Consider the following 16,346-nt stretch of genomic DNA (forward strand, 5'->3'; position numbering starts at 1 on the left):
AAAGAACATTAACGTTAAGCCTGTCCAACAATGAGATGTGCACAAAATATGTGTTTGTGTTGTGTATTTTTCATATAAAATTACAATAGTTTTAATGTGTTATCGCTGACACAACGCTGAGAATTGAAATTCATCATTCATACTCAATCCGTTAACTGCACATTCTGCGATGACCAATCGAGGCTCACGGCGCGTCTGGAACATCCAATCAGCTTGGACGCTGCAGCTCGAGGCCCCGCCCTCTGTTACAGTATTAATTTGGCAGCCAGACCATGAGCAGGCACGCTGAGATTTACTGCAGGGAGGAAAGAGGTTGTGTTACACAAAACTGGACCAATAAAAACTGCAAAAATGGTTGATGCTTTCTGCGCTACATGGAAACTGATCGACAGCCAGAACTTTGATGAATATATGAAGGAACTTGGTAAGTTACTTTATTTTACTTGTTTGTTGCGTGGGCAATGTTTATAAATCTATGGTAGCTTCTTCTCTTTCTTTTTTCTTTCTCAAATGTCTTCTCTTTCCTTACAGAAAAGAAGTAAAGTTTATTAGTTAGTATTAGTTAATTAGATCATTTGTGCCCAGCATAAAACATTATATTACTTAAAGCACTGTTTTTTGACAGGTGTTGGGTTTGCCACAAGACAAGTGGGCAATGTCACCAAACCAACAATAGTGATCAGCCAGGATGGGGACAAAGTGGTGGTGAAAACCCTGAGCACCTTCAAGAACACCGAGATCTCCTCCAAACTGGGAGAGGAGTTTGATGAGACCACGCCTGATGACCGACATGTCAAAGTAAGTAAACCGGAAAAAAAGGTCAGGGCTGTAGATTGATGATCCAGGGAAGAGTTATTTTACAGTTTGTGTTTGTGCTTGCAGTCTACCTTCACCATGGAGGGAGACAAATTTGTGCAAGTGCAGAAGTGGGACAGCAAGGAGACCAAATTTGTCAGAGAAATCAAGGACGGAAAGATGGTGATGGTGAGTTTAAGTTAGACACATATCTCCATAGAGCATTGGTGAAGAGAAATGTTTTTGCACCGGTCGTTGTGGTTACATTTATCATTTGCTGCGTAAACATTTCAAAGTGCTTATGAAAAGCACTTTGAAATGCCTTGTAGTTGAAACATGCGTTGCAAATAGACCTGCCTCAACTTGGCAACTCGCCTTGCCTTTGACTTACATTGGGTGAAGAAAAACCTGATCTACGTGCAGCATTGAAATCACTGCTAAATGCTGACCGCCATTATGTAACATAGGCTGTATTTTGCTTTTCTCCTCTCTTCTTCCCAGACTTTGACTTTTGAGGGAGTCCAGGCAGTCCGCACGTATGAAAAAGCCTAACTTCACCATGACTGAGCAAATCAAACTGCACTACCAACAATCAACAACCTGTTCTTCTTCCTTTTTAACAAAAAATCTTTTACTTTTAGCAGTGATTTGCACTCAATTTGTTGTTGTGATAAATATTTCGGGGAATCTTTTGTAAGACCTTTTTTAAGAAGTTCAGAATGTGAAGGGCCAAAACTGTTTCATTCTGTGTGTCACACGTGAAAAAGGGAACAATAAATACTTGACTAAACTTCCTTAATGTCTCCGACTCCTCAGTTTTCAGCCACAAGAGCTCCATCAGCTTTTTGGCACTCTCTTCCTGTTGGGCTGTTTGTTTCCCATGCAACTTTGAATGCAGCCCTACATTTCTTCTCAAACATGTCACCCTAAATTGTGGGAACAGTGCTCTCCCTGTGATGGGTCAGCTCCAGGTGACAGCTGCAGGGTGACTGTGCAGGCCAGAGCCGGCCGTGCAGCGGCAGCAGCAGCCAGTGTGACCACTGAACTCATGGGAGGGAACGTCCTGTAGTAACCCCCAGATGGTCAGAGACGACTGGGAGCTGGAGGGGGGGAGGGGGTAATGATGTCACTTGCCTCGGGATAATCCGGTTTTAGTTGTGGTGTCATTACGTAGAGGCATCATTCGATGGTGTGTGGACCAACCGTGATTGAATGTTGCCGCTCGCATGACAGATGACGGACAGGCAGTGATAAGATTGTGCAGGATGTGGACAGTTTGTATCCGTCCAACAGCTCACGCCTGGAAGCTCAAGGTCAAAAGAAAAGACTCAAACTGTTTTTACATCTCATCCTCCATCTTTCCCACATTTAAAGAAGCTAAGCTAAATCCTGCTCTGCCCTGTGAGCTGTGTCCAGCCTGCTGAACGCTGTGACTACAAATGGCCATTCTTCTCATCCCAACACACAGGCTGCCAAGTTTCTGCTCACCTCTGAATAGCATGCGACACAAAGAAACCATGGTAACTGGAGTGGAACTCATTTGGCTGCTGCTCACTGAATTAATTTCAATTAACATCTATCATTATGTGCCAGTTTTATTCCGAAACATACCCCTACTCGCACAAAAGCAGCCTTATTAATTTGCATAAATATTTGGGTTGAAGACAGTTAATGTCACGATATTCACAGCGGCACAGTCCCGCTGAAAAGGGAGCTTATCTCATGCCGTGTTGGAGACTCAGCAGGAGATAATAGTTTAGTGTAGCTTCTTATGTCCCCAGGAGAGCGGAGGGAGTCTCCTCTTTGTGTGGAATCTGTGTCAGAGGTGTGAACTGACCTGCAGTAACCGCTCTCTGGCCTCTCTGCCCTCACAGGAGATTACAGAGTGAAGAGCTGACCATCTCCACATCCGCTTCAGTTCTGCTCTCCCATTCAAACACACATAAATCACACACTCATGAGGGCTGTAAATACTATTTAGGAAAATAAAATGATTACATCAGGACATCGGAATGATCCGGAAATCTGGGGGCCATAATGACACTTAGGGGAGATACATTCTGTAATAACACTCGTATTACACATGATGGGGGCTGATTCTGACATTCCTTTGGCATCGTTAAATAACATAAGTGTTTTTAGAATTGAATTATATAAAAGTGAACTAAATGGGATTAAAAATTATCCACTTACTGTAGTGTAGAGATGGATTTAAAACATTTAAAATGACATTTCACACAATATAACTTCATATTTAAATGAGTGAATGAACGCATGTGATATCTTTCAATAGTCAAACTGTTTAACAGAGTTGGTCTGGGGCTCTACCATTAGTTTATTTGATGGGTTAATTTTGTGCTGGAGGTATTGGTACTTATCATCTATGAGTATTTCTAAACTCATCATTTTTATGCAGAATCAAAAAAAAGGAAAAGTTTCCCCTCACGCAGTTAACTGTTTTTACTTAGCTCACATTTCTAACTATCATATCCTCATCATTAGACAGGATTGAGGGGGAGAACATTTTCCAAGGACCCCCTCATAATCATAACGCCAATTAGGCATGTGCTTACTACCATTTGCACTCTTAGATGCCATTGGAACTTTTTGTATTGTAAAGCTTATCAACCGAAATACTCAAGACCTGTTTCATGGAAATAAAACATTTCAGTTTGAATCACGTTAAAACTTCTATACTTTAACACAGAGGGTCGTTTTATTCAAATTGTATTTTTCAAGTAATCGATCTTAAAAGCTTTCAGAAAATAAACAGCAGCAAGACGGCTGCAGGAACAGTTCACTGTGACCTGAGTGAGTTGAATGATTCGTGACAGATGGACGTGATGGGTCGCAATCATGTCAGTTTCTATTGGCCCAAAGCTAACATGGGTGGGGAGTAATGGACATAATATGCTTGTTTCATTGGTGCAAATGGTCCTCATCTGTAGACATGCAGTTTTTCATGATACAGCACAATTTTATAATTTATTATACATTTATGTGAAGTATTTCGCGGACCCTCAGGCTACGGTTTCCGGACCCCACTTTGAGAACCACTGCACTAAACAGAGGCCACGGTCCTCAATCCAGCGGCCTCAGGCTTGACTCCCACTCTCGGCCCCCCACAACATGCCATCCGCACTCTCCCCTCCCCTGCCTTCGATAATATCCTCTGTCCTCTCTCTTAATAAAGGCGTAAAAAAGCCCCAAAAAATAGAGCGGAAAAAAGGGCATAGTTAACCAAAATATCTTTCTCGAGAAACATGCATGTTGTGTAGTGTATCATATTGATGTAGCTGAAAATAAATATTGAATATTTCAAGAATGACTTCATACAGCTAAAACTAGTGAATCAAACGTCGTACTTTTCATGGCATGAGTTCATGTTCGAGCTCAAATCTTTCATGCACTATACAGTCGTTCAACAGCTGAGAGAAGCACTATGTTTACCAGAAAGTACTGCAGCCTCCTGAGAAAAAGCTGCACTTCTCTTTGTGTTGGAAATCCTGCTAGTGGAACCTTTCAAAATAAAACAACACTCAATAGAAACACTTGCTTTGCTTGGTTTTAATGTCAAATAGCTTCTATTCACAAGCATATGGAGGATGTAATTGACAAATGTTACATCATTGGGTTTCAGTAGGGATTCAGGGATAAAACTCTATTTTCAGTGTATTTGCTTATTTACAATAAAATCACATGTTAATATTTCAAATATGATTTCTCAGGTATCATGTTAGAAACACTATAGACAGTCAAAAGTCAGTGATTGGTAATAAAATACCCTGATTAATACGTTCAAGTCTTTAGTGTTCTCATAATGGTAAATTATTTCACAAAAACATTTGAGAGCATAAAACAAAAACACACACACGTCATGCACAGGTCGTTCCAGGACGATCAGACGAACATACAGTGCTTTGATCACTGAGACATTAAAAAAGGATTGCACATGTTAACCTGGGTAGAGTGAGTTTGAAGATACAATAAATAAATAAATTGTGTATCCTTTCTTCACAATGATACAAATGACTTGAATGCATAAACAAAAAATAGGTGAAAGTTTGTAAAATATTCAAAGATTGTGCACAAAACACCTCCAGCTTCATCGGCGACAGTGGAGCCGCACCTTAAAGCTCCAGCTGCCTGTGAGCTGCAGAGGGTCTCACACAACAATCAGGGTTGAATAAAGAGACAGTTACTATTATTAAAAGAATTATTAATCTAATCATAATTAATTAATAAAAAAGATAAGCAGAGTTTTGTATGCTTAGGATTAGCGCCTCAAGCTGTACTATCTGCCTTCTATGCAGCCATATGGAAACCGCAGCTGCTCAAAGCCGTCTGAGATCATCTGCTTAAACATGTGACGCCCTCTGCAGCAATGTATAGCGTAACCACATGATGTGCAGATATTATATTTCAACGTAAGCGTATTAACAACGTTCAGGTTTTCAAATAAACCTGTCGAGGAGCTGATGCTTGCAGCTCTCTTTTCACCGTTCGTCAGAGACTTCAGATACACGTCTTGGACTGAATGTTTGTCCAGTGTCCGTATTTGAAATCAATCTGAGCTCATGTCTCCCCCACACGTGTACATCATCTGCACAGGTGACTCTCAAACTGAGACGTGACTCCTGTGTCTTTATGTACGCACGGTCAATGAGATGATGCACAAGTATGTGTTAAAAAACTAGATCACACTTTCAACCAGCTCTAACGGCTGCTAAAACATACCGTGCATCTAAGCTGTGCACTCTGTCTGACAGCCACTCACCAAACTTAGTGACAGCTTTTGGTCTATCGAGGAACTGCTGTTTGCTGTGTGGCTGACATGTGCCCGACTTTAATGTTCCAGCTTGAACATAGTCTTACTCTCTTACTGACTACGACAAGAAGCATCAAACGGGCACACGTCTACATGGTGCAGTTCAATAAGACTTATAGGTAGTGTTACATCAGCATGATTGGGAGCTCTCATATACAGTGCATGGTCATTCCTTAGTAGACAGAAACAGAAATAAACTTGTTCCCATTACAGGGAAGAAATTAACGGACATGTGTGAGAAAAATAAGTTTCAGAAAAGTGGCAGAAATGACGGAATTACATGTAAACACTACATATGCCCCAATGTTAAATAAAGGGCTTTAAAAGAAATACTTTGCCATCTACAATGTAATAAAGAAACAGATAAATGTGCATTAAATGTATCCGTGTACCACTACTGTACAAACCACGTTTCAAGTAAGTGTGGGCTCTGAGGTATTTAAGCCAAATCCACCTTTTATCAGCACTTTTTGTACCCTGTTAACAGCGTAGATGTTACAAATACTACATGTTTCTCCTATAAAAATGCACCGTCTTATTCATTTGCTGTCAGGATCTAAATGAATGATCCAAAAAAGTTCAAAATACTACATTGTTCCATGTAAATAATTATGATATCAACCACTTCAATGAAGAAAAAATAAATAAAAAACACAGAAAGGAATGACACTGGCTGCATGTATTTGGTACGAGAGCTCAACCAAATCTGGAAATGAATCTAAAATCGGTCCTTCACCTTAAATTCAGCCATCATCTCCTGCTGTCCAGGGTTTCCTGCTGAAGACCAACAGTGAACAGCGGGGCTGCGTGTTAGCAGCGCAGGATGGCACGCAACGTTTTCATTATCAAAGACGGATTTGTAAACCTCAGACTGGATTCAGACTGAAGCTTCAGATCTGCAGAGGTGAGAAGGCGTAGAACGGAAACTGGGCCTCGTCCTCGTCCACAAAGAAACACTGGAAGTAGGGCATCTCGTCTGTGGAGGGAGTTGGAGGGCAGGACAGCAACAGTTTACTACAGAACAATTCAGTGTTTTGGATTTTGACTGAGCGAGCAATATGCTAACTTGTGTGATGTTTCCGCTATGATAAGGGCATATTCTTACCTTCCATGAGAATGCTGTCTGATACAGAAGGCTCAGCTATCAAGAAGAAAACATGGCGTTAACCATAAAAAATAATATGACTTTAAATTACAGATTTGCATTACGGTACCTTTTATTTTCTCCTCCTTGGCAACTTTCTTCTCAGCAGGTTTTTCTACAGTTAAAAGAGCAATTTTGTGCATAAGTAAATCAAAGCTCCACAGATGTAATCTGAATACTTGAAACGTAGCTGCTTAACAAAGAATCATACCTCTCACTGTAGCTTCCTGTATCTCCTTTAGAACTCTGTCCTCTGTGAATCAAAGCAAAAGATTCATTACTGTCCACTTTCAGCAGGGTAGATAGAAACAGCTGCTAAACAGACATGATGAAGATGTTACTCTGCATTGAATTCGATGACATCACTCTAAATTAGACCACATTAGAATGACTACATTATTCTGTTTTAAAAGTAATCTGATTACAGATAACATTCAGTTAAATTTAGATGAATTAAACTGTTACAATTGAGCAACTACATGTCATTAATAAAGTAAAGTTACCTTCAATTAGAAGACACTACTCTAAATATGACTAGATTGGAAGTACAAAAGTAATCTGATTACTTGTAATCTGAATTGACTGTAATCTAATTACATGTAAAATCTGATTTAAAAGGTAATCAGATAAGATTCAGTTATATTCACTGAATTAAAAGTTACATTTAAGAGACTGTATGGCTGATATTAAACTACACTGACTTGGACAACATTACTTTAGACGTGTAATCTGATTACTATTTAAAACATAATCGATTTCGAATAGAAATCTGAATCTGTTATTTCAAAGTAATCTGATTACAAGTAGTCTGATTATAATTGATAAGTAATCTGATTAAAACTCTAAAAGTAATCTGATTACAAAAGTAATCTTATACAGATTCATTCTAATTTTAAATGTTTTGCACACTGTACCTTTAGTTTTCTCTTCTTTGGCCGCCTTCTTCACAACTGGTTTTTCTAAAAATTAATATGTAAATAAAGGTTGTTTTAGTCCATTGGTAATTCATGTCTAACGAGTACAGTAACATGTGAACTGTGGACTAAGTCAATTTCAAGGTACCTTTCTCTAACGGCTGTGGTTTTTCTTTAAGGACTCTGACCTCTGCAATAAATCACACATTTACAGCATATTGTTATTTATCTATTTATTAAGATGCCACTAAACGCTGATAGTTTGCAGAACCTTTCTTTGTTGCCCTAGGTTTGACCTTTGCTTTCAAAACTTCTGGCTCTGTTTCAAAATCATGAAACAAACACAAATAGGGAATATGGACAACTAAAATACTGTTTCACTGCCATGCAAGAAAAGAGTTTCAGAACGAAGATCGTTCCCCGCAGTGAAAGAAAACCGGTTTTCTTCCTTGTCTGTCTAACATAAGCATGTTTTGGTATGAAAAGACATGCCTGAGTTTCCATGGCAAAGCAAACCCTAAACACATCACCACCAAGAGATTTCTACCTCTAGCATGCAAGAGAAAGTATTGAAAAATTACAAATTAGCTAATAAGCTTTAGATTTATTCGACAAATTATCGTCTACTATCTAAGATTTATAAAATATATTATCTTGCAGAATAACAAACCTGTTTTAAATCTGAATTTAGATAAAACACTGTCACATTCAGCAGGAAGATATTAATATAATATCCATTCATTACATTTCTTAGACTGCTGTGGCCTTCATGTTGTAATCAGATTACATTTAGTCCTCAGATTACCACAGCTGGTCACATGAAGTGCTGCCTCTACAGAAGCACAACAAATGTACCTTTCTTCACAGGGACAGCTTTGGTCTTTTCCCTAGACACGGCTGTGTCATCAGAAAGGAAATTAATACAACACACGGTTCTTTAATTTGTGATAAAGGTGCAGCATGTTATAGACTATGACACCTTATTAAGATGGCCCCAAATGCATCACGGAATAGACTAGAGGTGATACGTGAAATGGTGCAAACACTGTACCTTTCTTCACTGCAGCAGGTTTGACCTTTTCTTTGGGAGCCTCCAGTTCTGCAAAAGAAAAACTTGTTAATTCTCCAGCAGTGCATGAGCAACAACAGAACAGTTACTGACAGCTTAAAGCAGATTGTACAGCATGAGCGACCTACAATCCACATTGCTAATTTCATGATGCTTTGACAGCCGTCACTCTCGCGTCTTTCATTAATTGTGTTTTAAAAGAACAGACCTGAGTTATAAAAGCAGAAACCACTCTCCGTTTATTAAGCATGATGTCCTCTGCAATGATTTATTATTGATCCCACAGGCAAACTGCTCGTTTCTCTCGTGAGCAATCCAATCAGAGCTTCAGAGTACAGTGACCTACATTTTCTGACCAGGTCACTTCACTGTTTTCACAATCTCACGCTAGTGTCATGAAGCCCCATTAATGCGCATTTCTACACATGGACTGATTCGGCCTTTTCCCGCTGTGCCATCAGGGAGGAAATGCAATCAATATATGTTTATTTCTGGCAGTTCTGGCTGTATAGTTACAGCACATTAAAGGAAATGTAATGTTCAGATTACTTATTATTATACATCAACAAAAAGTTCATGTATTATATTCTATATACCAAACATGGCAATCTAAGAGGTAAAATTTTTTACTTTTGTACCTTTTGAGCTGGTTTTATCATCTGGTACTTTGGGCTCTGAGTTAATAAAAAGTATTAATTAATCTTATTCAGTTATAGTTTTTGCTTTAGCAACAAGAAGCTTGGTTAACTGTTTGTGAGTGCTACGTTAGCTGCTAAGAAATGAATAATAACACCTGAAACGTTAATAAAGTAAACAAGACTAGGTGAAAACCTAGTATGTGGCTGACCGCATCAGGTCAATGTGCGCTTTTGTGGGCAATGTCTAGGACTGTCCTTATGAGGCCGATGACAACGTGTTTGAAAGCAGGTGCACGCTGCGACATAGGTGAGGACAGCGGATGAGCAGCGGAGGAGCAGCCCCGCCTACTCCCCGAACAAAGTATCCAGAGCCGCATAGACAGAGTTGCATCAGTGGAGGTCCAATATGCGCCATGATCCGCCATTGTGATGTCGCAACTCTCTCTCTCTCTACAGCTCTGAAAGTACCGTCACTCACTCAGAAAGTCAGTCAGTCAGTCAGTCTGTCAGGCACATACAGACCCACTTGTAGGGCTGACCCCGGCGGTCAGCCAAAAAGCTTAGTAAAGATTTAACAGTGACACAATAGGTAAGTTAAACCACATGAACGTGTTTGTAAGGCGATTATAAACAATTATAAGAAACCCAAAAGGCTTTATTAACACTCTTTAGCAGTTTCTTATAAGTGCTTATATATGTCATTTAATCTAACAGTCAAAATGTAGGTGTTGTCATCATTATACTCATTTAGAGCTATTAAAACACAATGTTATTAATAAGAAGCTTGTTAGAGGTTATAAGGGCCTTATTTGTATATATATATGTATATGCATATATATAGGGACCTTAATATAAAGCATTATCTAAGTTATAGCTATTTCACTAAAACAACTATAGTATACACTAAGTTGCCAATTCATTACTCACACCTATAACACTAATGTATTATAACTGTTTAACTCATAACACAGATGAATCAACACCTCACAAAGATAGGATTCATTGCATTACTGCTGTATTAGACTGCAGTAGTTATAGTTGTAATTTAGTTCATTAATAAACTGGCAACTTAGTGTGGATGATGACAGTATTTTTTGTAAGCTACAACCCCAGAAAACCATCTGCAGGCCGACTGCAGCGGGAGGCTACCTTTCTTCTTTAGGAGGGGTTTGACCTTCTTTAGGAGGGGTTTGACCTTCTGTGGTTCAGCTTTTGGTTTGGAAGGAGCTAATTTAAATGAAAAACAATATTTGGCATTTTAACAAAACTAACAACCCTAACTAAAATAAAAATGGATATAAAAGTCTGTGTCTTTTTCATGACGTTTTTTGGTTTTTATTAAATATTCACCTTTCTTTTCAGGAGCTGGTTTAGGCTTCTCCTTTGCAACCTCGGGTGCTGAGGGTAACACAGGGAGAATATCTGTTAGTTACTCTTTTTAAGACCTCTTATAATTAATAACCCACACAATGATGTCTCATTTCTATATTACCTTTTTTGGCAAGAGCTGGCTTGACTTCAGGTTCTAAGGAGAAAGAAGAAAAAAAAAGTGGCTTGAGGTTCTTGCTTTTTGATAAGTGACTGAACTATCCACTGTAATGATATCATGTCTTTAAGATGCTGAATCGTGTGCTCCTGCTCAGATGTTGCAGCTTTCCCTTGATAAGACTATAGTCTAGACATTTTAAAGACAGACAGGACAACTAATCGCACCTTTCTTGGTGGGTTTCGCCTTTTCCTTCACAGGAGCTTCTGCATTAAAAGTGAAAATAATACTATTTAAAACACTACAAGCGTGTAAGTCAAACTTTCTCAGTCAACCAGGTCATGGAAATTCGAATCCAAAAGGCAACCGGACGCGGTTGAAGTTCTTGAAGACGTTTCACCTCATTCGAAAGGCTTCTTCAGTCATCAAAAACTTCAACCAAGTCCAGTTGCTGTTTGGATTAAGCTTCGAATTACAAGCGTATAAGACATACACAACGCATTTTTCTGGTTTAAACACATTATACTGTGTGAAAGCATGTAGTGTGGATGAGCATTTCATCAGCAGCCACCACACTACAACAGAGACACACGTCTGCTGCGTACCTTTCTTCTTTTCAGCAGGTTTTGCTTTGATCACAGGAGCTAAAGAAATACACGGTCCTTCTATAATAACCATAATATATAAACTATAATCTACAATCTATAGAAATAGATTAGAGGCAAAAAATTGTGAAATAAGTGAAAACATGAAAGAAAAACAAACCTTTTATGGGTGTCACTGGCTCGGCCTTCTTCTCCTTGACAACCTCAGCTACAAAAGAAAATGATAACAAAAAAAGTCAGTCAAGTTGGCCATTTACAGCACTTTTTGTGCATATTGTATGGATTGTTGTTCATTTATGACTAAAAACGCTTAAAGAAGCAGAGTGTAACTACCTTTTTTAGCTGCTGCCAGTTTGACTTTCTCTTTTGGAGTTACAGGCACTATGAAGACAAAATGTTACACAGAAATGGTTTGAGTTTGTATAACAGATGAATAAAAAGGTACGACGGAGTATTAGGGCCACATTGAGGAAAAACAAATCGCTAAGATTTCGAGAATGAAGTCATAATATTACGAGAATAAAGTCGTAATTTAAGGCTATGGTTAGCCTGTATCTTATATTAAAGGGTAATAGCAGAAGAGCAGCTATTTTTACAACGTTATTCTCGTATTTTTACGACTTTATTCTCGTATTTTTAAACGATACTCTCGTATTTTTACGACTTTATTCTCGTATTTTTAAACGATACTCTCGTATTTTTACGACTTTATTCTCGTAATATAACAACTTTTTTCATGTAATATTACGACTTTATTCACGTATTTTTACGACGTTATTCTCATATTTTTACAACTTTATTCTTGTAATATAACAACTTTTTTTCCCGTAATATTACGACTTTATTCACATATTTTTACGACGTTATTCTCGTGAAATTACTTATTTTTTCTGGTAATCTCGATTTTTTTTCCTTTAATGTGGCCCTAATACTCCATCATAGAAAGGTTATTGAAAGTGGGCTGTGTGCACCGACAGACTTACCTTTCTTCAGTGGCACAATCTTGACCTTCTCCTTTGTCAGAGAGACATTTTTGCGTGATACTTCTGCCTCTGTAAGAAGACGATGAAGGAATGAAAATCAAGTGTTTCTGAGGTAATCACATAAAAATAAAGTATAAAGTCTGGGAGGTTGAAGTTTATTAAACATGTAAATGTCTGAATGAAGTTTGAACATAAAAATGACCAAACTGAAACTAAAAAAAATCTGTTTTCACATGAAATATTTCCACCTAATGCCCTGGTAAATTATTATCAATTACTACACGACTGAAACACCTCTGCAGGATACCTTTCCTCTCTTCAGCACACCTAGGTTATAATTTGGTACAAGGTGCAAGAAACATACACAACTCTTCTAATTCCAGTGTGAGAAACCCAAAACAGCAATCCTATGAAAAAGAACAGGCGGACAAACACTGAAGAACTGAAGAGACAGAAAACAAACCTTTTGTCAGAGTCACTGGCTGGGCCTTCTTCTCCTTGAGAACCTCAGCTACAAAAGTAAACAACAAAAACTGTCAGTCAATGTGGTCAATTCTGGCCTCAATGCTTGATGCCATGTTGTTCTATCTCATTTACAATCACTGCTGTATATTTACACACAACGCAGCTACAATAAGCACGTACACTTGGAAAAAACATGCATCTCCAAAATATCACCCTTTTTGGCCTACGTCATCGTGTTCATTAAAATAGTTTATCAAAATGAATTAGTCAGGTGACAGTAAGGCATGTACATGTTTATGTAAAATTGAAACTTAAACAAAAGAGAAAATAAGAAACATCTAAATTGTACCAACACAACACATGAGCATTTCATCAACAGCCACATGTTAACAGCCACTAAGTCACAACAGAGACACACGCCTGCTGCGTACCTTTCTTCTTTTCAGCTGGTTTTGCTTTGATAACAGGAGCTAAAGAAATACATGGTCCTATTAATTCTAATGACCATGACAAAACTATATTCTTTAATATACATAATATATAATAGATTATAATGCAATCTATAAAAATAAAATAGAGGCAAAAAATTGTGAAATAAGTGAAAACAAACCTTTCACCGGTGTCACTGGCTCCGCCTTCTTCTCCTTGAGAACCTCAGCTTCTAAAGAAAATGATAAAGAAGTCAGTCAAATGAACATTTACAGCAGTGTTTCTTCACATTATTATAGCTTAGTTAACTTATGGATTCAAGAAACATCTAAATTGTACTAACACAACACAAGCATTTCATCAGCAGCCACGTTAATGCTACTAAATCACAACAGAGACACACGTCTGCTGCGTACCTCTCTTCTTCTCAGCAGGTTTTGCTTTGATAACAGGAGCTGAAGAAATACACGGTCCTATTAATTCTAATGACCATGACAAAACTATATTCTTTAATATACATAATATATAATAAATTATAATACAGTCGATAAAAATGAAATAAATTGTGAAATAAGGGAAAACATTAGAGAAAAACAAACCTTTTACAGGAGTCACTGGCTCCGCCTTCTTCTCCTTGACAACCTCAGCTATTAAAGAAAATGATAACAAGAAAAGTCAGTGAAGCTGACCATTTACAGCACTTTTTGTTCATATTGTATGGATTGTTGTTCATTTATGACTAAAAACGCTTAAAGAAGCAGAGTGTAACTACCTTTTTTAGCTGCTGCCGGTTTGACTTTCTCTTTTGGAGTTACAGGCACTATGAAGACAAAGTGTCACACAGAAATGGTTTGAGTTTGTATAACAGATGAATAAAAAGGTACGACGGAGTATTAGGGCCACATTGAGGAAGAACAAATCGCTAAGATTTCAAGACTGAAGTCATAATATTATGAGAATAAAGTCAGAATTTAAGGCAATGGTTAGCCTGTATCTTACATTGAAGGGTACTATCAGAAGAGCAGCCTGCCTCCTGCGCTAAAATGACTAAAATCACGAGTCATTTTCAAATAAAAACACTTTTCAGAGTCCTGATAGTTATGACAAAGTGGTGCTGAAGCTCCGAAAGATTCATTATTATTATTAATTTGTGAAACCTGTACTAATGTATTGATATATAGCTGTTTAGTGTGCTTGCACATTACTAGGTAGGAGCTCTCGCATGTTCTCGCGAGGTACAGTATGCTATGCTTCAATGCCGGGTGTGTTCAATAAATACAGCTACGGCTAAAGTTGTGTAGAGCCTCCTGTGCAATCATTTACAAGCATAACTTCGAAAGAGGCTCACTGTGAAGTTATACTGATGTTTATAATACTTAGGCTAACAATAGTCCAAAATTACGACTTTATTCTTGTAAAATTATGTCTTAATTCTTGCATTTTTACGACCTTATTCTTGTAATATTACGACTTTATTTTCGTAATATTATGACTTCCTTCTCCTCTGACATAATTCTCGTAAAATTACGTCTTTTTTCTCGTAATCCAGATTCTTTTTCCTTTAATGTGGCCCTAATACTCCATCATAAAAAGGTTATTGAAAGTGGGCTGTGTGAACAGACAGACTTACCTTTCTTCAGCGGCACGATCTTGACCTTCTCCTTTGTCAGAGAGACATTTTTGCGTGATACTTCTGCCTCTGTAAGAAGATGATGAAGGAGAGAAAATCAAGTGTTTCTGAGGTAATCACATAAAAGTTAAAACATAAAGTCTGGGAGGTTGAAGTTTAAAAAACATGTAAATGTCTGAATGAAGTTTGAACAGAAAAATGACCAAACTGACAAAAAAAAAAATCTGTTTTCACATGAAATATTTCCACCTAATGAGACCTTTCCTCTCTTCTGCACACCTAGGTTATAATTTGGTAGAAGGTGCAAGAAACATACACGACTCTTCTAATTCCAGTGTGAGAAACCCAAAACAGCAATCCTATGAAAAAGAACAGGCGGACAAACACTGAAGAACTGAAGAGACAGAAAACAAACCTTTTGTCAGAGTCACTGGCTGGGCCTTCTTCTCCTTGAGAACCTCAGCTACAAAAGTAAACAACAAAAACTGTCAGTCAATGTGGTCAATTCTGGCCTCAGTGCTTGATGCCATGTTGTTCTATCTCATTTACAATCACTGCCGTATATTTACACACAACGCAGCTACAATAAGCAGGTACACTTGGAAAAAACATGCATCTCCAAAATATCACCCTTTTTGGCCTACGTCATCGTGTTCATTATAATAGTTTATTAAAATTAATTAGTCAGGTGACAGTAAGGCATGTACATGTTTATGTAAAGTTGAAACTTAAACCAAAGAGAAAATAAGAAAAATCGAAATTATACCAACACAACACATGAGCATTTCATCAACAGCCACATGTTAACACCCACTAAGTCACAACAGAGACACACGTCTGCTGCGTACCTTTCTTCTTCTCAGCAGGTTTTGCTTTGATAACAGGAGCTAAAGAAATACATGGTCCTATTAATTCTAATGACCATGACAACACTATATTCTTTAATATACATAATAAATAATAAATTATAATGCAATCTATAAAAATAAAATAAATTGTGAAATAAGTGAAAACAAACCTTTTGCGGGTTTCACTGGCTCCGCCTTCTTCTCCTTGAGAACCTCAGCTTCTAAAGAAAATGATTAAGAAGTCAGTCAAATGAACATTTACAGCAGTGTTTCTTCACATTATTAAAGCTTAGTTAACTTATGGATTCAAGTCATCTTAATTGTATTAACACAACACAAGCATTTCATCAGCAGCCATGTTAATGCTACTTAATGAGAGACAGAGACACACGTCTGCTGCGTACCTCTCTTCTTTTCAGCAGGTTTTGCTTTGATAACAGGAGCTAAAGAAATACACAACCCTATTAATTCTAATGACCATGACAAACCTATTATCTATAAAATACATAATA

At 37.8% G+C, this 16,346-nt stretch overlaps 2 protein-coding genes across 2 annotated transcripts in view; one reads left to right on the forward strand and one right to left on the reverse strand.

Annotated features, from left to right (window-relative positions):
• The first annotated feature begins 295 nt into the window (after positions 1–295).
• Positions 296–1,589, forward strand: fabp7a (fatty acid binding protein 7, brain, a). Its single transcript, XM_069661566.1, has 4 exons — positions 296–424; positions 626–798; positions 883–984; positions 1,297–1,589. Exons 1-4 carry the CDS (start codon positions 352–354, stop codon positions 1,345–1,347), a joined length of 399 nt encoding a protein of 132 aa, XP_069517667.1. The 5' UTR covers positions 296–351; the 3' UTR covers positions 1,348–1,589.
• Positions 1,590–4,352: 2,763 nt separating this feature from the next.
• Positions 4,353–16,346, reverse strand: part of LOC138591196 (trichohyalin) — a 30,776-nt gene continuing 18,782 nt past the window's right edge. The window contains exons 45-71 of the mRNA XM_069661712.1: positions 16,239–16,277; positions 16,005–16,055; positions 15,835–15,873; positions 15,402–15,449; positions 14,987–15,055; positions 14,129–14,176; positions 13,956–14,003; positions 13,773–13,811; positions 13,538–13,588; positions 13,359–13,397; positions 12,926–12,973; positions 12,463–12,531; positions 11,813–11,860; positions 11,640–11,687; positions 11,480–11,518; positions 11,102–11,140; positions 10,881–10,913; positions 10,739–10,786; positions 10,538–10,615; positions 8,733–8,780; positions 8,537–8,578; positions 7,830–7,871; positions 7,682–7,726; positions 6,979–7,020; positions 6,838–6,882; positions 6,729–6,764; positions 4,353–6,599 (exon numbers count right to left, since the gene is read on the reverse strand). Of these exons, the coding sequence (XP_069517813.1) occupies positions 6,514–6,599; positions 6,729–6,764; positions 6,838–6,882; positions 6,979–7,020; positions 7,682–7,726; positions 7,830–7,871; positions 8,537–8,578; positions 8,733–8,780; positions 10,538–10,615; positions 10,739–10,786; positions 10,881–10,913; positions 11,102–11,140; positions 11,480–11,518; positions 11,640–11,687; positions 11,813–11,860; positions 12,463–12,531; positions 12,926–12,973; positions 13,359–13,397; positions 13,538–13,588; positions 13,773–13,811; positions 13,956–14,003; positions 14,129–14,176; positions 14,987–15,055; positions 15,402–15,449; positions 15,835–15,873; positions 16,005–16,055; positions 16,239–16,277 (1,307 nt within the window). The 3' untranslated portion in view covers positions 4,353–6,513. The remainder of the gene's footprint in view (positions 6,600–6,728; positions 6,765–6,837; positions 6,883–6,978; positions 7,021–7,681; positions 7,727–7,829; positions 7,872–8,536; positions 8,579–8,732; positions 8,781–10,537; positions 10,616–10,738; positions 10,787–10,880; positions 10,914–11,101; positions 11,141–11,479; positions 11,519–11,639; positions 11,688–11,812; positions 11,861–12,462; positions 12,532–12,925; positions 12,974–13,358; positions 13,398–13,537; positions 13,589–13,772; positions 13,812–13,955; positions 14,004–14,128; positions 14,177–14,986; positions 15,056–15,401; positions 15,450–15,834; positions 15,874–16,004; positions 16,056–16,238; positions 16,278–16,346) is intronic.

This window comes from Semicossyphus pulcher, unplaced genomic scaffold, assembly GCF_022749685.1.
Source record: "Semicossyphus pulcher isolate SPU_LCO1_2020_fin unplaced genomic scaffold, fSemPul1.0.p SCAF_14, whole genome shotgun sequence".
Lineage (NCBI taxonomy): Eukaryota > Metazoa > Chordata > Actinopteri > Labriformes > Labridae > Semicossyphus > Semicossyphus pulcher.